The sequence below is a fragment of the Capricornis sumatraensis genome, chromosome 2 (genome assembly GCF_032405125.1).
Source record: "Capricornis sumatraensis isolate serow.1 chromosome 2, serow.2, whole genome shotgun sequence".
Lineage (NCBI taxonomy): Eukaryota > Metazoa > Chordata > Mammalia > Artiodactyla > Bovidae > Capricornis > Capricornis sumatraensis.
Genome location: NC_091070.1, coordinates 211,280,446 through 211,305,937, shown reverse-complemented (window position 1 = coordinate 211,305,937; position 25,492 = coordinate 211,280,446). Strand labels below are relative to the sequence as shown.

The window sequence follows — 25,492 nt, the reverse complement described above, 5'->3', positions numbered from 1 at the left end:
CCACTGCCTGAGAGAACTGCAAGGGTACAGTACTACCTAAGGTCGTACCTGGAAAGCCACCACGCAACTGGAGTTGCAGAAGCTATGTATCGTTCCATTGGACATGGCCAGGTGATACTGAGGGACTGCTTTAGTTTTACAGCTATGGCACAAAACCTGGACACCTTGGTAACAAAACACAAAAACCAATGACTAAGTTACACAGATGAACAAATAAACCAAAAATGTATTAGGGGAGTAAAAATATCAAATATTCAGTAATATGCAGAACAAAAATGAAAGAACTTTACAGTAACATGTACAGCTAACTACAATTAAGTCCCACTTACACAAAAATTAACTTGGAACATACATGTGTTTTTCTCTCTTTTCACATATGAAATTACAAAATAAATACTTTGATCAAGAAAATCATTGAAAAACTTTGTTGCTTAAAAATCAGCTCTTTGAGGGACTTCCCTGACATCCAATGGTTAAAACTTTTACCTTCCAATGCAGGGGGTGTGGGTTTGATCCCTGCTTGGGGAACTAAGATTCCACATGCCTTGTGGCCAAAAAACAAAACATAATACAGAAAATATTGTAATAAATTCAATGAAATTTTTTTTTAATGGTCACATCAAAAAAATCTTAAAAAAAAAATTCAGCTCTTTGAAACTAAAGCAACCTTGGGTCTTTATTTAAACCATACAGATTGCTTTAGTTTTGTAATAAAGTGAAAAAAAAAAGCAGTTACATTCCTCTTCAATAGTTACAAAATCTATACATGTATGGAATTAAACATTACCTGAAGAAGTAACTGTCTTAACTCTGTAAGCAGATAAGCAATTAATAGAGCAGAAAAGCTCTGTTTTCCCTGAGTCATTCGTAGTCTCAATCATCTCAGCTGAGGGCCTCAATGATTTCCCCAAGGCATATGGAGGAGTTTGGGCTGAGTTCTATTAAAATAAAATAACATTTAAATACCGAGTACAAGTATACATATATATATATGCTCTAAGGAAAGAAAAAAGGAAACGCTACCTACGACCAAAGCCTTTGGCTAAAATATTTGAGCACGATATTTGACAATGATAGCAGCTACACTAAGTATAGGTTTTCCTAAAACTGGGATGTGGGAAAAATAAATTCTTTCGTCTACTAATACAGGCGTACTTCATTTCATTGTGCTTCGCTTTGTTATGCTTTGCAGACACTGCATTTTTCACAAATGGAAGCTTCGGTGGCAATCCTGCATCAGGCAAGTCTATCAGTGCCATTTTCCCAACAGCCTTTGCTCACTGTGACACATTTTTGGTAGATCTCGCAATCTTGCAAACTTTTTCATTATTTTGTTATGGCTGTCTGTAATCAGTGATCTTTAAGGTTACCATTGTACCTACTTTGGGGCTGCCATGAGCCACAGCCATTTAAGACAAGCTTAACTGGGAAACGTTGTATGTGCTCGGACTCCTACACTGACTGCTCGTTTCCCGTCACTCTCCCTCTCCTCAAGCCTCCCTATTCCCTGAGACACAATAATATTTCAATTAGGCTAATTAATACCCTACAATGGTCTTCAGATAGTCAAGTGAAAGGAAGAGTCACATATCTTTCACTTCAAATCAAAAGCTGTAAATGATTAAACTTAGAGAGGAACACAGAAAAAGCTGACGCAGGCCTAAAGCGAGGCCTCTTGTGCCAGTAAGCCAAGTTCTGAATGCAAAGGAGAAGTTCTTGAACGCAATTAAACCTGCTGCTCCAGTGAACACACAGATGTTAAGAAAGCAAAAATGTCTTACTGCTGATATGGAGGAAGTTTTAGTGTCTGAAAAGATCAAAGCAACCACAATCTTCCCTTAAATCAATGCCTAACCCAAACCAAGGCCCTGCTGCTGCTGCTAAGTCGCTTCAGTTGTGTCCGACTCTGTGCAACCCCATAGACGGCAGCCCACCAGGCTCCCCTGTCTGTAGGATTCTCCAGGCAAGAATAATGGAGTAGGTTGCCATTTCCTTCTCCAATGCATGAAAGTGAAAAGTGAAAGTGAAGTCGCTCAGTCGTGTCGGACTCTTTGCGACCCCATGGACTGCAGCCTACTAGGCTCCTCAGCCCATGGGATTTTCCAGGCAAGAGTACTGGAGTGGGTTGCCACTGCCTTTTCCAAGTAAGGCCCTACCACTCTTCAATTCAACAAAGTCTGAGACAGGTGAGGAAGCTTCAGAAGAAAATTTTTAAGTGGGCAGAGGTTGGTTTATGAGTTTTAAGGAAAGACACCATCTCTATAACATCCAAGTACAATGGGAAGCACCACGTGCTGATGCAGAAACTACGAGCTATTCAGAAGACCCAGCTAAGACCGTTAACAAAGGTGGCTACACTGAACAACAGATTTTCAACACAGATCAAATAGCCTTCCACTGGAAGAAGATTCCATCTAGGACTTTCACCCTACAGAGAAGCCAATGCGTGGTTTCAAAGCTTCAAGGAAAGGCTGACTCTCTTGTTAGGGGCTAATGCAGCTGGTAACTTGAAGTGGAAGCCAATGTTCACTTATCATTCTAAAAATCCTCAGGCCCTTAAGAATAAGGCTAATTCTACTCTGCCTGTGCTCTGTAAATGGAACAACAAAGCCTAGATGACAGTGTATCTATTGACAACACGGTTTACTGAATATTTGAAGCCCACTGTTGAGACCAACTCCTCAGAAAAAAAGATTCCTTTCAAAATACTACTGTTCAATGACAATGCAACTGGTCACACAAGAGCTCTGACAGAGATGTACAATGAGATTAATGTTGTCTGAAAACACGCCTCCTAACAAAGCATCCATTCTGCAGCCCATGGATCAAATTCAAGTTTCATTATTTAAGAAATACATTTTATAAGGCTATTCCTGCCATAGTGATTCTTCTGACAGATCTGGACAAAGTAAATGAAAAGCCTTCTGGAAAGGATTCACCATTCTAGTTAGTGATTCATGGGAAAAGGTCAAAGTATCTACATTAACAGGAGTCTAGAAGCAGTTGACTCCAACTTTCAAGGATGACTTTGAGGGATTTAAGACTTCAGTGAATAAAGTAACTGTGCCTGTGAAGTCGCTTCAGTCATGTCCGACTCTTTGCCACCCCATGGACTGTAGCCCACCAGGCTGCACTGTCCATGGGATTCTCCAGGCAAGAATACTGGAGTGGGTTGCCATGCCCTCCTCCAGGGGATCTTCCCAACCCAGGGATCGAGCCCGTGTCTCCTGAGGCTCCTGTACTGCAGGCGATTCTCTACCGCTGAGCCACTGTGGAAGCCCCTGCAGATTGGTAGAAATAGCAAGAGAACCAGAATTAGAAGTGGAGCCCAACGATGTGACTCAGTTTCTGCTATCTCATCATAAAACTTTAATGCTCACAAAAAAGTGATTCCTTGAGATGCAATCTACTCCTGTAAAGATTCTGCAAAGATCACTGAAATGTCAACAAAGGATTTAGAATATTATGTAAGTTTGGTTTAATAAAGCAGTGACGAGGTTTGACAGGATTGACCCCCATTTTGAAAGAAGTTCTATTTTGGGTCAAACGCTATTGAACAGCATTGTATGGCTAGAGAGAAACTGTTCATGAAAGGAAGAGTCAATCCATGCAGCAGACTTCATTGTTGTCTTATTTTAATAAACTGCCATAGCCACCCCAACCTTTAGTAATCATCACGTTGAGCAGTCAGCGGCCATTAACATCAAGGCAAGACCTTCTTCTAGAAAAGAGATTATGACTCTCTGAAGGCTCAAATGAATGGTTAGCATTTTTAAGCAATAAAGTATGTTTAAATTAAGGTATGCACATTATTTTTTAAGACATAATTCCACTGCACACAGCATAGTATTTACACAGTATAATGTAAATAAACTTTTATATGCACTGGGAAACCAAAAATTCATGTGTCACTTTATTGCAATATTTGCTTTACTGTGGGGGAATGGAAATGAACACATAATATCTCTGAGGTATGCCTATAAACGCTCTCTTTCTAAAGGTGAGGAAAAGACACATTCTGCATAAGTTAGTTATCTAGTAAGCTGCTTTCCTAGCTACAGAAACTGGATGAACTCAATTATGCCTCTAAAACTCTGAACTGATGAAAACTCATTAATACCATCTTGGAATTATTTAAAGATAAGTTGTTCACTTTTTCAAAGGACCCAATGAGACCTGAAACATACCTCTTTAAACCAAATATATATAAATGATATATATGTGTGTATATATATACATTATATTTGTGTGTATATATGTATATAAGAATTGCTAATATACTCTTCCTTTATTGCAGTGGCCTAGAACCAAACTCACAGTATTTCTGAAGTATGTCTGTAAAATAAAAACTGAAAAAAATTAGTAACTATTCAAATATATTAGCAACAACAAAATACATTAAAAATAATGAATTAATTAGTCATAACATACTTTTCTCATCACAAATAATCAGAGACCAAGTAATACACAAACCTAAGGACCACCCCCAGGAGAGACTTGGACATCAGTCTAAGAGAGAGTCTACCACCTTGAAGGTTATTTAACTAGTTAAACTCTTTAGCAGGAGACAAAAAAGATGTTTAATGTATATTAGGAGATTCTGCAGAACAACCTGTTTTTCAAGCTGAGTTTCACAATAAAATTTGCCTGTAAGTTTATTCACATTTTAAGAAACACAATAATAATGCCCGCCATTTATATAAATTAAAAATATTATTACTTACTGAGTGCTCATCATGAGCCAGGCGCCATACTAAGCAATTTTATTTACACTGTACCAAAAAATCCTTCCAATAACACAGTGAGATACTTTAAAAAATTATATTAACAAACTGTAATTTTAATTAACTTAACCAAAAAAACCCAAAAAACAGAAAAGTAGGAGATTTAACTTACTTCATCTGGATCCAAAGTCCAGGCTCCTAACCACTACCCTATACTATCACTGGCACACTGCAAAATCTTTCACTAATAAATTACACAGGGAAGGAAAAAGTAGGAAAACATAAATTGCAAAGTTTCTTTACATAATCTTCTGAGTAAAAGAGGAACACCACTTACACAGCGGACAGAATACAATACCAGTAACAAAATCAGGAATGGGACTGATTTGGGGACTATATATACGCACACACACACACATACATACACATATAACATGGATTCTATTCTTGCAAAAATAGTAAGCAGACTGCCAAAAGAGGCTAAGTTCCTAGAAAAAGGATACTTTATGAAGATGAATGTCCATTACCAACTGCTCAGAGGAATTAAACCAAACTCCCTAACTGAAAAAAAAATTTAATTATTATTTACATGTTTTTTGAAAATAATAACTTCTTTTTTTCAGGACTTCCCTGGCAGTCCAGTTAGTAAGACTCTGTGCTTCCAATGCAGAGGGCACAGGCTCAATCCTTGGTCAGGGAACTAAGATCCCACATGTCACATGGTATAGCCAAAAAATAAATAAAAATAAAATTTCAGTTTATTTCTTAAATAAATAACTTTTAAAGACCCCAATTTATTCAGCAATGATTAAATTGACAAATTAATACATTTAGTAACAAAACTAATTAAAAATTAGCTAAAGTAAAAAAAAAAGGCAGTTGGAAAACATAAAAATGCAAAAAAAATATCTGAAGCATCCTAATAAAGCAATGTTACCAAAATAATGACAAATTAATTCCAAGACACACTTAAAATACATACTTTCTAAAATGAAAAAGATATGTTTTATATTTGCTGATTATATCATTTTTTAACTCTTGGTCATAGTTTATCCACAATAATATGGAGTTTTCTTCACTATTAATAGAGCACAAAATTTCAGACTCATAGCAAACCATGAAATTATGTTTGTGAATTCGTGGCCATGAAGGAAACCCTAACGAATGATCTAGTTCATCTATATTATCTTACTATCAAAATCAACCCTTACAGTTTTAGAATCTACCCCATTTTTCTGGAGGGGAAATCACACACCAGGGTCAACTGGTGGGAAGAGCTCACTCTCTTCTGCACTTCGTCCCTGTGCCGCCATCTGGAAAGGCGCGAGCCTGCAGAGCACACGAGACGGCTATTCGTACCTGCTTATATGCCGTGATACTTGTGGAACTAAACACCTTCTGGGACTGGCAGGGGCCAGAGCTACTGTAGCAGTAGCTCCCACAGTTCTCACAACAGTTCATGCTGAGGTTGTTGGCAGAATGAAATTTTGAAAAACAGGCATCGCTACAAAGACCATGTACCACATTTTGATATTTAACTTCAAATCGAATCTAGGAAAGAAAAACACACACAGACACAAAGTAAGCAGAGCCAGTAGAAAACCTCTGATCTGTGAACAGAATCTCAACAAAGACAAAATAGAACTTACATCAGCATTCTTCTGACACATACTGCACTTAGTTGAAATGCTACTGGTATATATGGTAACAACAGGTTTTTTCTTTAGCTCATAAGAAGAAAGGCATGATTGGCTGCAGAAATCTTTGCTGGGAGAGGAATTTTCAAATGGGGTTGTGATCACATCCTTTGGATTTAAAATGTCTCTAAAAATAAATAACAAAGGCAAAATGAAATGTGTTCCTCCTAATTGTAATTTCTTCCTCTTTGTGAGCTAAAATAACTACATTTACTAAGGGCAGCTATTGTATAAGTAGAAAATGGCTGGCCCTGGGAAAGGCTTCTGGAAAACTGGGTTTGATGATTAGTTCTATTACTTCTCAGCTGAGGGACAATGAGTGAGGCAACGGGCAATTACTGGCTCAATTTCCTCATGTATAAAATGGAGTTCATAAAACTTAATTTATAGACGCGTTGAGGGAGAATTACATTTAAAAGATATCCAGCCAGATGCTCATGAAAAAAACATTGAGGCTTCCAATTCCAACCAAGTTTCATCTACTGGAGCCAAAAACACTTGTCCATCCCACAACTCCAGACCACAAAACACTTGTCCTCTTATGAGCCAGTAGCTGCCAAGAGTAGAAACATAAATGAAACAATGAATGGAAAAAAAATTTTTTATTCAAATGTAAGATTTGAGAAACATAAATTATCAAAGATTTGCATTAAAAATTAGCATGATATAGAAAACTTCATTGTAACTGAGGAGATCCAAGAAACAAATGACAAACAAAAGGGTTATTAAGGCTTGGTATCAGAGGACAGATGGAAATAAGAATGAGAAAAAAAGAACAGAAATAACTGAGTTCGTCTATGAGACTCCTAGAGTTATTTTGTGAGAGCTCACTGTTACAATAAGCACTGCCAGTAAAAACAGAGGCTAAGTTATTGCCATTCTTCTGACAAGTATAAAAACTGAAGGAAATAGTCATTAATTAGAAACACTAGTATAGGCCACATAGTAAAGAATAATAATGGCAATAATATTATGTACTATAATAATGTACTGGGTAACTACTATGTGCCAGATATTGTTCTCTTTACTCAAATTATCCAATCTAATGATCACAAAAAACTCTATAAGGTAAGTATTATTGGGAGACCAAATCAGAAAGGTTAAATAGCTTGTCATTCAGCTGAGTAGGCAGTGAAGCCAAGAATGTAAATCATGGCAGTCTGCTTCTATCATCCACACAGTTCACCACTCCACTATTCTACCTTCCATCCTGTACCTTCATCACACTTAACTATTCTATGGTAAACTACAAAAGAATTTCAAAGGTGACAGAGCACTACTTTACTTTTCTATAACTCAGCCTTAATAAAAGTGGATATGCTTACTGCACACGAAATATTAAGACTGAAAAGTGATTCTTCTACTAAGCAATTAAGAATTTCACTTAACAATGAAAACCTACAAGTGCCATGTATACATACATATACCAATGAGAATGACTTTTTAATGAAAACCTGTGCACATGAATATAAATGCATTCTGAACCTTACACATCCAAATGTATATGCTACACCTAAACATTTACCTTAGAAAAACTATACCTCTTCCAACATCAACATGGCTCAAACACTTTCTCTAATTTCCCATTTAGTTTATAAGAACTCTAAGTACAACTTTTTAATTTTATCCTCAGATACCATGTTTAACAGTATGACTCAGTTTAATTATCTACAACAGTCAGTTGGTAAGACATCAAGTAACTTTTGGCAACTTGCAAAAATCAAACCCCAGCTGAAAGGATAGATTTATCACCTACCTTAGCCTAAAGGAATGTTTCACAGTCTCTGAAGGCAATGCCAAAGAAGGAGACAAAAAATTTTTCTCAACAACAGTACCGTGGTAAAAAGCCAGTGACAAGAATGACTACTTTTAAGATAACAATATGTATTTGGATGTATAAGTCATGTTACATTCTTTCAAATTTCATTAATTTGCGCTTCCTCGGTCCAGTGGTTAAGACTCCACATTTCTACTGCAGGGGGCATGGGTTCAATCCTTGGGTGGAACTAAGACCCCATGTACCACGTGACTTGGTCAAAAAATAAAATAAAGTAAAATATAATTAATTTCCTCTTGATATTTGATATATTCAAGCTGAACACCTAAAAATAGAAAACTAAATTTGGTTTTCCCTGTAGTCATGTATGGATGTGAGAGTTGGACCATAAAGAAGGCTGAGCACCAAATAATTCATGGTTTTGAACTGTGGTGCAGGAGAAGACTCTTGAGAGTCCCTTGGACTGCAAGATCAAACCAGTCAGTCCTAAAGGAAATCAACCCTGAATATTCATTGGCAGGACCACTGCTGAAGCTAAAGGTCCAATACTTTGGCCACCTGATACAAAGAGCCAACTCACTGGAAAAGACCCTGATACTGGGAAAGACTGAGGCAGAAAGAAAAGGGGGCAGCAGAGAATGAAATGGTACGGGATGGTTAGACAGCATCACCAACTCAATAGACACGACCTTGAGCAAACTGGGAGACAGAGGAGAGTTTATTCTTCCACATCAGTTTCATGAGAATGACATAAAAAGTTAAAATAAGGTATTGGGCATTTTGTAACAAAAGTAAATTTGAATATTTAAGTAAAATATTTTAAAATTTCTCTTTCTTTTTAGATGGGGATTTCCATTTTAATAGGATCTACTTTTAGATACCTAAGGTCAACACAACCAAGCAGAGACAAAACAGACGTCACAAATTATATGTTAACTATACATAAATTCAATAGGATCCCACTTATTAAGCATTTGCTATGTGCTAGGTCCTGTGCTAACACTTTCTCACTAAAACCTGAGGAAGTAGATACTATTTACTAATGAACAAACTGAGGCTGAGAAAAGTTAAATATTTAGCCCAAGGTCATGCAGCCTGTAAGTGATAGAACTACTAATACAATCAAAGCCAAGCTCGTTTCTTGCCCCACATTAGTGACTACTCCACAACTCACTACATTCCTAGAATTACACTACCACCCAAATAGGCAAAACACGCCAAATTCTTCAAACTTACTAAGTTTATGATTATTAATTTTATTATTTTTTATTTTTCTGGCCACACCATGCCCACCACGCCCATCTTACCTAGTTCCCCAACCAGGGACCAAACGCATGCCCCCTGCACTGGAAGTGCAGAGTCCTAACCACTTGACCACCAAGTAATTCCCAAGAAAGAAGTTTATAGGACTCTGTTGCTACTTCCTCCTTTCTCTTCATCTACGGGTTATTACAAGGCACCAGTGATCTCCAAAAAGAGCTCACAAGGACTTCTCAGGAATAAATGCATTGTTTTTGTGGCCAATTACCTTCTATAGAATTAAATAACTTTCATATACTATTATAAGGGTGATATTATTTCATTCTATACTTCAGTAACTTTCAAGATAACAAATAATTTTGAATGGTTGTCTACAGTTACAACAGACATACAATACGTGTGTGGTCCTGCAATTTCTCACTCCTTTCTGGTAAAATTTAAACTGAAAGACATAGGAAAACTGGTTTAGGCAATCCTTTTTTACATCAAGTCACTTATTTAACTTTATAAACTTTAGAATTTGCAAATTTCTCAATTAGCTAAAAAATATTTCCAAAGAAATGTGCTAAAGAGATTTAAAGTAGCAATAGTATGTTTGAACTAAATACACTAAAAAAATTAAAAGATGTAATTAAGAATCTCATACTTTGAGCAGTTTGCACAGGTTTTCTTGGGAGGAGGTAGTAGGCAGACAGATGAAGAATGTCCAATGATGCACCTTGTGGAGCAAAAGAGCTGAGTAGATCCTGTCTTATGAAATGCAGTTTGACCCTTATAAAGCATCTTTTTACAACCAGAGCAAAAAACCTGAAGAGCTACAGCTGGAACTGGAGGAAGCGATATATTTGGGCCAGATGATGCAAGGGAAAGCTGAAAGCCTGGGGTCAACTGTTGGGCTATAAAAACAAAATAAGAAAAAGAAACAAACAGGAAAAAAAAAGTTTTCATATCAACATGAACATATATCCATTCTCTATATTTTAGGACAAATTCCCTCAGTCTGGAAATGCAATACTGAGACAAGGAACCACTCCAGAACAGGTGATTTCCAATTTATTTAACCATGATACACAGAAAGAACCACACTTCACATCACAACCCAGGAGGCACATACGCAGATTTGTATGTATGTGAACAGGCATACAAAATTAAATAGCTGAAACAACAGTTTTATGAAGTAATATGTTTCCTTACTATATGCATCACACTCTGATATACAGTTGACCCATGAACAACTCAGAGGCTGGGGTGCCAACCCCTGCAGTGGAAAATCTGTGTCCTGCTATCTCTGCCTCAAAAACAAAAGAACGGACAAATGACCCATCCAAGGGCAGGCAGATGAAACTGTGGATAGAATCAGGACTCAAAATCTAATTCCTCTGATTTCACATACTGCGATTTCCAACTGAACATAAAAATTTCCCCATACTTAATTTACAGATCTATAAAATGAAAACACTGGTACTATATTTATTGAAAAAAATCACCCAAATAAGTTGACCTGCACCTATTCAAATCCATGTGTTCAAGGATCAACTGTAATTATATTCCACTTTTTAAAAGTGTGGTCAAGACCAGCCAGCCAGCCTGAAAAGCACTGCTTTGTCTAAAGGAAGAAAACAGACTTACATGAGGAGGTACTTTCCATCCATTCTACTAGTCAGAATATAACAGAATCGGATCGTAACTAACTTACAGTTCTGCTTCTTACCAAGAGGACTGTCACTGACTGAAAACACAGCACTAATTTTCAGTTCACTTTCCTGAGCTTTTGGCTTTGAAGCATGTATATATTCCTTAAAGAAAAAGAAGAGATAGAGAAACAATATAGTGTTAGTACCTGAGTAAACTAGAAATTCAAACAAAAAAAATAATTGTCATATTTATTTCTTCTACCTGATAATCCTAGTCACCTTCACAAATACCTCAAAAGTCAAAATTTACGAATTAGACTGATTTAATCTTTACAAAAAAAGATTCTGTAACTGGAGAATCTTTTATGATACTTATATTTACTTACCACATGTAATCTTGAGAGGGAGGGGACATACATATACCTGTGGCTGATTCATGTTGCTATATGGCAGAAACCAACAGAATATTCTAAGCCAATTGTCCTCCAATTAAAAAAAATTTGTTTAATGTAATCTCGCTATACACAGCTATTTCAATGCTGAGCACTACTTTTTTTTTAGGCTGCATTTATAAGGGAGCAATAAATGAAATTAAATCTGAGTGATTTAGAGTTTGGATCAAATTAGTAATTTTATCCAACAGGTTTGCAAGCTGTCATATCTGTTAATGGCAGAAAAGATATGTGTTTCAATGCAATCTGCTCATTATATACAAAATCATCACAGCCTAAATCAGATTTATCTTTAATATATTCTTCAAAATGCTTTAAAATAATATATACAATCATGGAAAAAAATTTAAATATACAAATCTCCCTTTAAAAAGACTGCCCTTTATTCTGAGATATGAACTATCCTACCTTTGGGGGGAGGGAATGGGTGTTAAAATAGCCTTACATATTTCAAAATAAAAAGCTTTTTTAAAAATAGTCTTACTTTTTTGGAACAATGGTGACAATTAGTAACTATATTTTTAATCTCCCTGTACTTAGCAAAATAACTGATATATCAGTTTCCAAAGTTACTCCAGCATTTCTCTGGAATATTAAATGCCAAAGATCAAAAACCACTGCATTAATTACCACTCTCCATGGCACCAAACAAGCTACTGCCTTTAACATAAGACCTACTGAACCTTCTCTATGGACGAGAAAAGTGAGCTTTAGAGACGTTCATCAACTTGCACAAGGTCACAAAAATACCAAGCGCACAAATGGGAATCAAACCTAGGTCTGTTTCAAAACCCATGCTCTCTCCCTCATAAATGCACAAATACAATATAACATAATTACAATAATGAATTCAAACCCTGGCCCCCAAGTCAAGTTTCCCTGGTATAGGCTCTCCCATCTCCTTTCACTCACAGCACTTGTCATAATACATCACTTCACATTTATTTGGGTGATAATCTGTTCAATGTCTAACATCCCTCTTCCTCCCACACTAGACTGAAAGGACCATGTCCACTATAGGCAGGGATCCCATCTGTTTTTCCACTTCTGTACATTCAACACCCAGCACAGTCAACATAACACAACGGAGAAGACTATGGGCTCTGAGAGCAGACAGAAACAAGTATAACCCTGGTTCTTTTTTTGCAGTGGGGTGGCCAGGCACCAATACAACTTGCAACTTTTTATTGTATAGGACAACGGTTACAGAACACAAAGATTCGGGAAAACCCACTGCCTGGGCCCAACAAAAGTATTTGCCTTCTCAGTTCACAGTTCTCTGGGCCGCACGGGGACAGGCTTCTTCCTACATGGCTCTAGTAGAAGGTCCGTGACAGTAATCAATACAAGAAGAGCCACATCTGAGTCTAGCTGTAGGCGGGTGGGTGGTTAAAGTGGGCCAGCCTCATTTCAATTTCTTGAGTGTGACCCTGAAGACACAGATATGGATGGCTGAGTTGTTGCAGATCTGGAGCAGCGGCTCTCCTGTATCCATCCCTGGTTCCCACTCATCCACAAGCTCCACGGCAGAGGTACCGGCAGCCTTGTGCAAAGCCCTGAAGCTGCTAGCCTGCAGCTGTAGGGCAATGTGAATGACACCGATGATAGGCAGGCCCAAGTGGTGGATGAAGATCTCAGTGCAGGCATTCTGACTCCCAGCCCTTTGGCCTAGCAGTTTCTGGCAGCAGGCCAGCTGGACTATAAGGCCAGTCTTGTGGACATAAATGTCACTGGGCCTCCAGGGCAGAAGTGGGGAAGCCGCTCCCACAGGGTGTATTCCACTGGGTCAGGCTCAGCCTTGACCACCCCAACAGGCTCTCAATTTTCAGCCACGCTGTGTGTCTCTCTCCAGTCCACAGTGCCCTCCACGTGCTCGTGGCCCACTCCCCACTCAAGCAATCGGCTGATACAAGACGCTGTCCACAACCCCCAGGCTCTAAGAAGGGAGAGAAAGAAAGGGTGCACCGCAGGAATGACAGGACACTAGCAATCCCAGTGTTCAGGAATAAGTCATTTAATTTTTTTCAGTTCCAATTTCCTTATCTAAAAAGACAGTATTACCTAACCCACTGGACTGAATTTATGGGACATATGATTTAAAACAAATAAAGTACATAGCATGATCCCTTACAATTAGCCAAAAGTTAAATATGACTCATGAACAAAATGCTACCTCTTATTATTATTTTCATAATTATAACACCGAATAAACATTTGTTGAATGAATGAATCCAAATTCATTCAATTCAAAGTGTGTGTGCGTGCTCAGTAACTCAGTCGTGTCCAACTCTTTGCAACCCCACAGGCTGTAGCCACCAGGCTCCTCTGTCCACGGAATTTTCCAGGCAAGAATACTGGAGTGTGTTGCCATTTTGTCCTCTAGGGGATATTCCCAACCGAGGAACTGAACCCACATCTCCGTGATCTCCTGCACTGGCAGGTGGAGTCTTTTACCACTGAACCACCTGGCAATTCAAAGTGGACATTCTTAAACAGTATACTTAAATAACAATATTCACTTATTGGCACTTGTAAAAAAGGAGAAGTTAAAAGTACATATATAGACTGCCTTCAACTTAACAAAAAAAACACTTAAGACTCAATAAAAGGTTGTCCATCATCAACTCAATCTCTTAATATTTTTCTAATATGCCTGCTACATTTCCCTAGTCAGTCTGTCTTACTTCACAAAGTAAGTGTTCCACACCTCCATCACTCCTAAGTCCAAACCCCATATATTTCTGACTCAGTAATGTTTCTGTTTCACCAAGAAAACAGTAGCAGTTAAGTAAGAATTCCCTCAGCATCCTGACTGCCTACACATGGACTGGCAAACTGTCCTTGAACCTTACAGGAAAAGGGAACCTTCTCAGCCACAGCTGAAACAATGCCTGTGTTCGGGGTCCCTTTCCCTCCCCCTTTTTACAGCACTTCATACTCTCTTTGTGTATCCTAAGCCTCTCCCCACCTTGTCAAGGAAAGCAGCATGAACTGTAAAGAGGCAAAAAGGCAGTCTATATGGGTTCTTAGAACTGCAATTCAGGGGTCACAGATTCTGGAGGAACCCAGAATAGTGTCCCAGTGGAGGAGAGTGCATAGGAGATTTTACGGGGAAAAGGAGGAAGTTCAAGCAGGCTTACACAAGCTGTTGACTAAGAATTTGGATTGGAGGATAAATCTGTTCTGTACATTCAATTGGGTTATCGAGCACACCTCATCTGTTACTAGAGAAAGGTATGGTTTCCTTAGTCCAGAAGTAGTCCAGTTCTTAGCACTGTTCTTTCCTTTCGGCAACTCAGCAACTATTCAGCAATTTTATGTTACAGAGTTCACCAAGAGTTCAGCATGGGTACCAAATATGATGACCCTCAAGGAGTCTCAGCCATTCCTGCCTTTGTTCCTTTCACAACTTCCATGTTGGTCTCTTCCCTTTAGCTTATAAGGAACCTATCCCATAGGGAACTACTGCCCTCTCTTCTCTCTCCCTTTACAACCAAACTTAACAGAAAAAGTGTTCCATTCTTTCTCTACCTTTTCACTTTGATTCCCTCCTGAACACAATGCAATCAAGCTGTTGCTTCAACTGAAAGATAACCAATTATCTCAAATTGCATAAGTCAATAAACAATTTTAGGTGTTATCTTTCTCGGTCTCTCAAAAACATCTGACATCACCAATAATTCTATTGGTTGTCTTCTGATTATGTTATTTCAATTCATCATTACTATTTCTTAGCATCCTTCATTAATCTTATACTCACCCCAAGTAAATGGTGGGCTCCCCAGGTGGTTCAGTGGTAAAGAATCTGCCTGCCAATGCAGGAGACACAGGTTCAATCCCGAGGTCAGGAAGATCCTCTGGAGAAGGAAATGGCAACCCACTCCAGTATTTTTGCTTGGGAAATCCCATGGACACAGAAGTTTGGTGGGCTACAGTCCATGGGGTCACGAAAAAGCTGGACACAACTTAGCAACTAAGCAACAACAAATGGTTCCAAATTCAGTGGCATCGGAAACCCTTAAGGTCTTGTTAAGACATAGATTTTTGGGTTTCAGCCTCAAAATTTCTTATTCAGCAGGTCTGGAGCATGAACTAAGAACATACATTTCTAATGTGTTCCCAGGTAATAACAAGGCTGCTGCTTGGGAGATTACTTGAAGCCATTTTGAAGCATTAAATTAATCCAGTTCCTAGCGCTCTATCCTGAGCTCTACTCTTTTCTCTATTTTTGTTCCCTGAACAATGTCATCCACTTTCATGACTTCAACCATCACCTTATATAGGGTGACCAAATATAAATATAGCAAATAAAAATATAAAACAACCACTTAATTTTAAGTTTCAAATAAACAACAAGTAATTTTTTAGTATAAGTCCCAAATACTGCATGCAACATGCATGCCAAGTCACTTCAGTCATGTCCGACTCTTTGCAACCCTATGGACTATGGCCCACCAGGCTCTGTCCATGGGGTTTTCCAGGCAAGAATACTGGAGTGGGTTGCCATGCCCTTCTCCAGGGGATCTTCCCAACCCAGGGACCAAACCTACATCTCTTACATCTACCTATATTGGCAAGCAGGTTCTTTACCACTAGCTCCACCAATACTTACATGAAAAAAATATTCATTGTTCATTTGATAGGCAAATGTAACCGAACATTCTGTTTTTAACTGGCAACACAATACCTACATACAGATAACTCTCTAATCTCTAAATACCACTCTCTAATCTCTAAATATGTGCAAGTGCCTCCAAGGGCAAAATTATCACTTGAATGCCCCCATGAGCCCCTTGAACACAACAGATCTCCAACTACACTCATTACTTCCTCTTAAATCCTGCTCCTAGCCCCTCAGTAAATAGTATCATCACAAACTGAACTTACTGAAGCCCAGAAACCTCTGAGTTTTCCTGGATCCTCCTTGACCCTCATACCTCATATACTATCTCTAAGTCAGATCTGCTGCTGCTAAGTCACTTCAGTCGTGTCCGACTCTGTGCGACCCCATAGACATCAGCCTACCAGGCTCCCGCGTCCCTGGGATTCTCCAGGCAAAACACTGGAGCGGGTTGCCATGTCCTTCTCCAATGCATGAAAGTGAAAAGTGAAAGTGGAGTTGCTCAGTCGTGTCTGACTCTTCGCAACCCATGGACTGCAGCCCACCAGGCTCCTCTGCCCATGGGATTTTGCAGGCAAGAGTACTGGAGTGGGGTGCCATTGCCTTCTCCGCTAAGTCGGATCAATTCTATCAAAATATCTAAAATTTATTCTCTTCTCCCACTTTACTGTTGAAATACCCAACCACTGAATATATCACATTCTCTCACCCCTCAATGAGTTGGCACATGCTCTCTTCTCTGTCTGAAGGTTTTAATCAACTGCTATAACTCAAGCACTACCCACCCTGTGAGACCCTCCTCTTCTCCCTAGACAGACATAAGGTATCCTTTCCCTATGCTCCCCATGCATCTTACACAATTTTTTAAATTATGGTAATTATATCATATTCTGAGTCTGTATCTGTACAGATTATCTGCACAGATTCTGTATCTGTACAGAGGGAGCACAAAGCAACAGAAAGAATACATGTTTGAAGTCAGTCCAAGCTAAGTTCCTACTCTAACTCTGATGCTTCCTTTGAGTTTGGTAAGTTACCTAACCTGTCCTTCCTTCAGTTCCCTCCTTTTTAAAACGGGGTGAGGATACTTTCCTCCTATGTTTGTAGAGTTTAAATGAGAATGGGCAAGACACAGTGAGCATACCTTTTGGCAGGGCACAGTCACCCACAAAATAACTACCTCTCCCATTTCCATACCGTTACTCCCCCTCATGGCATCAATTCACTTGAGAGCAGAGGCCCTATCTTTTCATCTCTGTAGCGCCTCTGAAAACAAAGTAACTAACACAGCTTAGCATCCTGGTTAAGGGTTTGGGCTCTTGAACCAGACCACTTGGGTTCAAATGCTAGCTCATCGATTTATTAGGTTGTGTTATGTTTTATCTGTGTCTCTGTTTCCCTGTGTGTGAAACGGGAATAATACCATACTTAACTCACAGGATTTGTGAGTGTCACGTATAAACTGCTTACAACAGTGTTCAACAAGTGCTATAGGTCATATATGCAGGAATAAAAGCTCACTGAATAACTATGAGTGACAATTCATATAGCTTTAGTAGCCAGGCTTCAGCAATACGTGAACCGTGACCTCCCTGATGTTCAAGCTGGCTTTAGAAAAGACAGAGGAACCAGAGATCAAATTGCCAACATCTGCTGGATCATGGAAAAAGCAAGAGAGTTCCAGAAAAAACATCTATTTCTGCTTTATTGACTATGCCAAAGCCTTTGACTGTGTGGATCACAATAAACTGTGGAAAATTCTGAAAGAGATGGGAATACCAGACCACCTGACCTGCCTCTTGAGAAATCTGTATGCAGGTCAGGAAGCAACAGTTAGAACTGGACATGGAACAACAGACTGGTTCCAAATAGGAAAAGGAGTACGTCAAGGCTGTATATTGTCACCCTGCTTATTTAACTTCTATGCAGAGTACATCATGAGAAATGCTGGACTGGAAGAAACACAAGCTGGAATCAAGATTGCCAGGAGAAAGATCAATAATCTCAGATATGCAGATGAAACCACCCTTACTGCAGAAAGTGAAGAGGAACTAGAAAGCCTCTTGATGAAAGTGAAAGAGGAGAGTGAAAAAGTTGGCTTAAAGCTCAACATTCAGAAAACGAAGATCATGGCATCCGGTCCCATCACTTCATGGGAAATAGATGGGGAAACAGTAGAAACAGTGTCAGACTTTATTTTGGGGGGCTCCAAAATCACTGCAGATGGTGATTGCAGCCATGAAATTAAAAGACACTTACTCCTTAGAAGAAAAGTTATGACCAACCTAGATAGTATATTCAAAAGCAGAGACATTACTTTGCCAACAAAGGTCCGTCTAGTCAAGGCTATGGTTTTTCCAGTATTCACGTATGGATGTGAAAGTTGGACTGTGAAGGAGGCTGAGAGCCGAAGAATTGATGCTTTTGAAGTGTGGTGTTGGAGAAGACCCTTGAGAGTCCCTTGAACTGCAAGAAGATCCAACCAGTCCATTCTGAAGGAGATCAGCCCTGAGATTTCTTTGGAAGGAATGATGCTAAAGCTGAAACTCCAGTACCCTGGCCACCTCATGCGAAGAGTTGACTCATTGGAAAAGACTCTGATGCTGGGAGGGATTGTGGGCAGGAGGAGAAGGGGACGACAAAGGATGAGATGGCTGGATGGCATCTCGGACTCGATGGACGTGAGTCTGAGTGAACTCCGGGAGTTGGTAATGGACAGGGAGGCCTGGCGTGCTGCGATTCATGGGGTCACAAAGAGTCAGACACGACTGAACGACTGAACTTGAACTTGAACTTGACTTAGTATCCAGAGCAGACCCCTAGTACATGAGAAAACAGTCAACTTTTTCAACTTCTTCTCTACTATTTTCCAATATTCAAATATTTCCAATATGCAAACATGAAAAGGAGCACACACTATTTGTTCAATTGGCTTTTCCATCATAGCCGACACTCAATCATGAAAAATTATAGCCCATTCACCTTCAAGCATTAATATAAACCAAAGAGAACTGAAGAAGCCCCCATCCACTTAAATTTACATTGCAAGCTGTCAGTGGGATTTTCTTTACCACAATTTTTATATTCAGGAAGAATACTCAATTAATTCATAGTTCAATATTTCTTAAATTTTTAGACTACAGGCAAAGTACAATGAAAGAAATATTGGATTTGGAATCTTTAAAAACTGGTTTTGTATGCCAGCTTTGCCATGAGACGAAGTCGCTTACTCCTTCATGCTCAGTTTCCTCATCTGTGAAACACAGGCTGTTTTATTTTAATTACTGAGCATATGCAGTCATTGTGCAGGCAACTGAGGTCACATGAGACCAGACTCTGAAAACAAAATTCACTGACCTGTAGATGCCATAACAAAAGTGAAAGCACTACACACAATTTAAAGAAAAATAGAGAGTGGCTAGTTCTAAGTGACAAGACAGTTAAACCGTATCTTAAAAGAGGAGAAACTTTCTGCCAAGCTACCTAGTTTAGGATACAAAGGCAGAAGAAATGGCATGTGCAAAGGCAAGGAAACAAAAATTAACATAATATACCTTTTTGTGAAATGCAAATAGTTTGCAGGATCATAGATTAGAAAAGGTGGGAAGGATGAGTGACGATAGCGAAGAGGGAAACAAAGGTCTAAATATGGATAGTTTGGATATAACACGAAAAAGTCTGTTTTATCCCACAGGAGGAGACAAGGTCTTTAAAGAGAACAATGTCATCAAATTTGTAAAGAGTACCTTAGAGCTCTTTCCCTGTCACTGTGGAGTCACATGGGAGGCAGAGGTTTAGGTGCATTCAAAATTCGGCTCCAACCACTGCCATGGCACCATGGCTATAACCCACCGCACCGTGGTGGAGGAAGGCATTTCTGCTGGAGGTGTAATGGACATGAATGCTGCTTTACAAGAGGTGCTAAAGACTACCCTTACCCAGGATAGCCTAGCAAGGGGAATTTCAAAGCTACCAAACCCCATCTTTTTGTGTTTGCATCTAATTCTGATGAGATTATCTCAAGTTGGTGAAGGCCCTTGTGATGAATGACAAATCAACCTAATTAAGGACAATGATAACAAAAAAACCAGAAGAAAGGGCAGGCCTCTGTAAAACTGACAAGAGAGGGGAAAAATCCTGTAAAACAGATAGTTGCAGTTGTGCGGTGGTTATGGACTATAGCAGAGAGTCTCAAGCAAAGGATGTCATTGAGGGGTACTTCTAATATTAATATAAGAAATGATTTAATTAAAAACTTGGCTCTTGTTACTCAAAAAGAGAGAGAGAGAGAGAGTACCATGGTATCACTGTATAGGATTTTCATGAATGTGACTGAAGAGATAATGTTTAATAGGAAACTCAATGTTATAAAAGTCCAGATGAGAAATAATGAAACAGAGAGGAAAAGGAAGAGTGAAAAACTCTTAAAAGGTAGAATCCACAAAACTGGGCAAACAAATGGTTACTTTTGGCAAAGGAAGAATTACTATCTGGAGGGAAAATAAGTGTCACAGATACCACCATCCCCTACCCCACATCCTGCAGACACTCCCTCAGAACCCTTCACTGCACACCCCTTTAGGAAGGCGTGGGGGTGATGAACAGACAAATTATTTGACATCCCTGTCCTGGAATGATACTGCCTTTGAGATAATATGAGAAATAAAGTATTATCATTATTATTTATATTTTCAGTATTATTGGTTTGCTTCTGCAATAAAGCCAGTAACTGGAGTATACGGCAAAGGAATTGTCCAAGACAAACAAAAAAATCACTTTTTGCCAAAACAACTAGCTGGTCTCTCCACATTGATCTCCACAGGTTTCTAATCTGGGTCCCTAAAGGGTAGCCATGTGATCTTTCCAAACATGTTTATCTTATTCTACCAAGTAATACCCTACAATGGCTTCACAAAGTTCTCATGATAAGACCAACATAAAACCAAAATTTGTAACAAAGTCCTGCATAATCTGGCCTCAAATTACTTACAGTGCCTCATCCTAGAAGCAAGATAGCACAGGCTCTCAAGTCTGACACCTGGATTTGAATTCAGTTTTTGCCATTTAGGAGCTATGATCTGTGGTAAACTGCTGTGTACTTTGGTTTCCTCACCTCAAAAATGAGGATAATGATAAGGTTGTCAAAGTGGTGCTCATCACGGTCTAAGCACATGTAAGTTTTAACAAGTTAGTATTTATAATGTCATGTTATGATATACTCTACATATTGATATATCAATACCACTATTAGTATTGTCATTATGATCACCATTATCATCGTCATCACCATTTTCAGTTTTTATGTTCCAGGCCCACTGGTCTTGCAGTTCTTCAAAAGAACAATGCATCTTTCCAGATCAGAGCTTTCCTATATGCAGATCACTCTGTCTGGAACACTATCCTCCATGCCTTTGCCTAGTCAATTCATTCTGCAAAATTCAGCTGACAAATCCTCCTCCAGCCCGCACCCACCAATCAAAACTAGGCCAGATTTCCCATTTTAGGCCTTTTTTCCACAGCATTTGTCATAGTTTGTAATTATATGTATTTATACAATGTGATCAATTACTTGTGTAATGTCCATTTCCTCTACTAACCTGCAAGTTCTATGAGGGAAGAGATTAAACTGACCTTGCTCACTGCTGAATTTCCAAAGCCTGGCATAGAGTAGACCACAAATACTTACAGAGTAAAAGAAAACTACTATCAGATACATGAGAACTCTTTGTAAAGGTACCAAATAATGGGAAAAGGGTAATACACAGTAGCTTCCTCTCACAAAAAGAAAGAGTTATCAAGATCTTTTTTCATTCAAGGAACATAAGAGGTAATTTACCCATCTAACGGGGGAAAAATCAATTTGGGTTACAAGTCAGAAACTTTACTAAAAATTTGAATTCAACAGATACAAGAAAAGAAATTAAAAAACAATTTTTTAAATTAAAGCGGAAATGCTTACTTGAGCATTGTCAGGTTCTTCTTTCATTTTGTCCAGAAGTGCTTGCTGTGGTGCCAGTGCTTTGCCACATTCACCATCCAAAGGTTCTTTCATCCTAATTTTTTACGTAAAGGGATTCCTCAGTCTAAATAGATTTCTTCTTGGTGGTAGACAGCTGGATTCCTAAAACACAACATAAAGGATTGATACTCAAGCTTATTCTTTTTTTTTTTTCCTCCTTCATGTGTATCTGTATCAAAAGCTCTGTGTTGAGCACAAGATTTTAGGGCTAAGCATTTGAAAAAACAACTCTTCTGAGGCCATGACTATACTCCTTCCTGACTTCTGTTCCTTCAGTAGCTGCCTTCACACTCAAAAAAAAAGTCTTAGAACAATAGTTCCCACTTCCCTGATATCTTTAAAGACAAACACTCTTGATTTTTCGTACGTTGAAAGTTACTGCGGGATTGAGCCTTGAAGACCAAGAAGGGAGAGGAAATTACCAAGCTCTTGGAAGAAAGGACCTAGAAATACAGTTTCTGAGACCATGAGAATTAGTACTTGAAGCACACCTCCAGCTTATATGTCTCAAAATGGGGCACACCAAGCTCCCCAGCCCCACCTCTAACTCAGCCTTCACTGGAGGTCTCCATAGGGGCCCCATCTTTGGCCTTACGACAAGCTCTAAGCTCAAGATGCCACCAAATGAACTGGTGTGCCCTTAAAGTGGTCCACCTGCACCTTTCAGGGTCTCATGGGGTCCATGTCCAGGAAGGAGCCCCTCTGAGCTCCACTGCCCAATCGCCTTCTTGTAAACAAGATTAGTCATTCAGATTTCCCTTCCCCTAGGAGACAACATATTAAATTGGACGTAGTACACCTAAAGCAAACGAAAACCCTGCCAAGTTGTCTTGATCCAGTCAAGCGAGGCATGGAAATGGTCAACGCCAGGCTTAAAAGCCAGTGCGAGAGATGAGAACTTATATGCCCACTTGCCACAGTTGTAACAATCTATGAGCGCTCATGTATTATTCGCTTCCCAAATCTTGTCCCCCACCAGTAAGTCCCACGCCTGTCAGTGGGTACAAACACGGCAACGCTGCATCTGATAGAGGTAACGCGACCAGCATATGCCTGTCAGCCCATCTCTGCGGCGAAAACCCCAACGTTTCAGCTACCCAGCCAGACTGCGCTTCTTCCGCCCTGCGCCCGCCTTATCACGTGGCGCGGCCGCCGCCCCGCCCCATACGGCCCCTCCCGCTCCAATCGACCGCGCTCACTGTCTGCTGCCCTCGTCGCTCCTGGGAAGCCGTCGTCGCTCCGGGAAGCGGGGATAGAACCTGGGGACCCCACGCCGGGACAATGACTACTTTCTCTTACTGAAATTTTTCTCAACGGTCCATCGCAACGCAACAACCATACAACTGCGCGTGCGCAGCCCCGGTTGCCGCCCCGCCCCCTTCGCCCTTTCCCATCATGCTTCAGATCTGAGCTGAGCTGATTTCCCAGCATCCTCTCTCCTCATATATGGCTGACTTCTTAAAGAGACAGAGATCCAATGGTGAGAAGCTAGAGGAAGGGATTTGGGGGGAGAACCTAAGGGATACTGTAAGTGCTCTGCACCATTCTTATTTCCAGAAAGGTGACCTACTAAGAGAAGTTGAATAAGTGATAGCTAATATTTATTAAGCCAAGTGTTTGGTAAACACTTGGTATGAATCTTTCCACTTATTCCTGACCACGACTCCAATGGTACAAATGTTTCTCTGGGAGCTGTAAATGAAGAGATTAATGAACTTGTTCAAAGTCAAGATTTGGTACATTTGCATTAAACATTATTTTGGAGATACAGCTATGATTTGTGAGGCTGTCATTTATTCATTTTGACTGCTATATAATATTCCATTTTATGAATGTGATACAATTTATCTACTAGTGATGGACATTTGAGTTATTTCCAATTTTTGGCTATTAGAAATAATACTGCTGTGAACATTCTTGCCTCTTGTGACACATATGCTAGGTTTATACATAGCAGTGAAATTGCTTGTTTTGTTTATATGAAAGTTAAGCAAATAGTTTCAATTTTTTTTAATTTTTATTTTTACTTTATTTTACTTTACAATACTGTATTGGTTTTGCCATACATTGACATGAATCCACCACGGGTGTACATGCGTTCCCAAACATGAACCCCCCTCCCACCTCCCTCCCGATAACATCTCTCTGGGTCATCCCCATGCACCAGCCCCAAGCATGCTGTATCCTGCGTCGGACATAAACTGGCAATTCGATTCTTACATGATAGTATACATGTTACAATGCCATTCTCCCAAATCATCCCACCCTCTCCCTCTCCCTCTGAGTCCAAAAGTCCGTTATACAACTCTGTGTTAAGATTTAATTTAATTTATTTATTTGATTGCCCTAGGTCTTGGTGGGCTACAGTATGTGAGGTCACAAAGAGTTGGACACACATATTAGTTATACCACATGAAATCTTCTTTAAGATGTGCAAAATCTTCTAAATGGGGCATGAAGCATCTTAAGCTGTGACAGTCAAGATCTACTTTCCATTGAACCAGGATACCCTGCATTGGGAGGTCCTCAAACAACAACTGAGCTGAACAAACAACTTTAGAAAATGGTTGTTTCGCTTTGTACTCCCACCAGCCATTTATAAGAATTCCAGTTGCCCCACATCCCTGCAGATAATTACTGTTATTGTTGTAGTTCAGTCACCGAGTCATCTCTGACTCTTTGCAACCCCATGGACTGCAGCATGCCAGACTTCCCTGTCCCTACTGTACACCTTTTAAATTTTAAACATTCTGGTGGGGGTATAGTCGTATCTTACTGTGATTTTCATTTGGATTTCCCAGGCTTCTAATGAGACTGAACCCATTTTCCTGTTTTTTGATATCTGGATAGCCTCTTTTATGAATTGCCCATTCAAGTGTCTTACTCATTTTTGTATTGGATTGTCCGCTATTTTCTTATGCATATGAGTTCTTTGTTGAATACATGTGTTGCAACTATCTTCTCCCACTCTGTTGCCAGCCTTTCCGCTTTATTATTGGTGTCCTTTGATGAACATGGGCTTCCCTTGTGCCTCAGCTGGTAAAGAATCTGCCTGCAATGTGGGAGACTTGGGTTCAATCCCTGGGTTGGGAAGATCGCCTGGAGAAGGGAAAGGCTACCCACTCCAGTATTCTGGCCTGGAGAATTCCATGGACTGTATAGTCCATGGGGTCACAAAGAGTCAGACACAACTGAGCGACTTTCACTTCACTTTGATATATATAAAAGACATTTAAGTGTTTCTTGTGTCCTGTCAAAAAAAATTTTTCCTACCAAAGGTTCTGATTAATTTATAGAATTATCACTAA

General features: G+C 39.4%; 1 protein-coding gene across 2 annotated transcripts in view; it reads right to left on the bottom strand.

Annotated features, from left to right (window-relative positions):
* ZMYM6 (zinc finger MYM-type containing 6) overlaps positions 1-23,298 on the bottom strand; it is a 47,135-nt gene extending 23,837 nt beyond the window's left edge. The window contains exons 1-8 of one of the 2 annotated variants that reach the window (XM_068964554.1): positions 23,194-23,298; positions 22,125-22,286; positions 11,170-11,254; positions 10,105-10,354; positions 6,374-6,548; positions 6,084-6,275; positions 788-938; positions 49-164 (exon numbers count right to left, since the gene is read on the bottom strand). In XM_068964554.1, the coding sequence (XP_068820655.1) occupies positions 49-164; positions 788-938; positions 6,084-6,275; positions 6,374-6,548; positions 10,105-10,354; positions 11,170-11,254; positions 22,125-22,217 (1,062 nt within the window). In that variant the 5' untranslated portion in view covers positions 22,218-22,286; positions 23,194-23,298. Of the gene's footprint in view, positions 1-48; positions 165-787; positions 1,625-6,083; positions 6,276-6,373; positions 6,549-10,104; positions 10,355-11,169; positions 11,255-22,124; positions 22,287-23,193 lie in introns of those variants that run through there. The other variant, XM_068964553.1, reaches the window with a different exon arrangement.
* Positions 23,299-25,492: the final 2,194 nt, after the last annotated feature.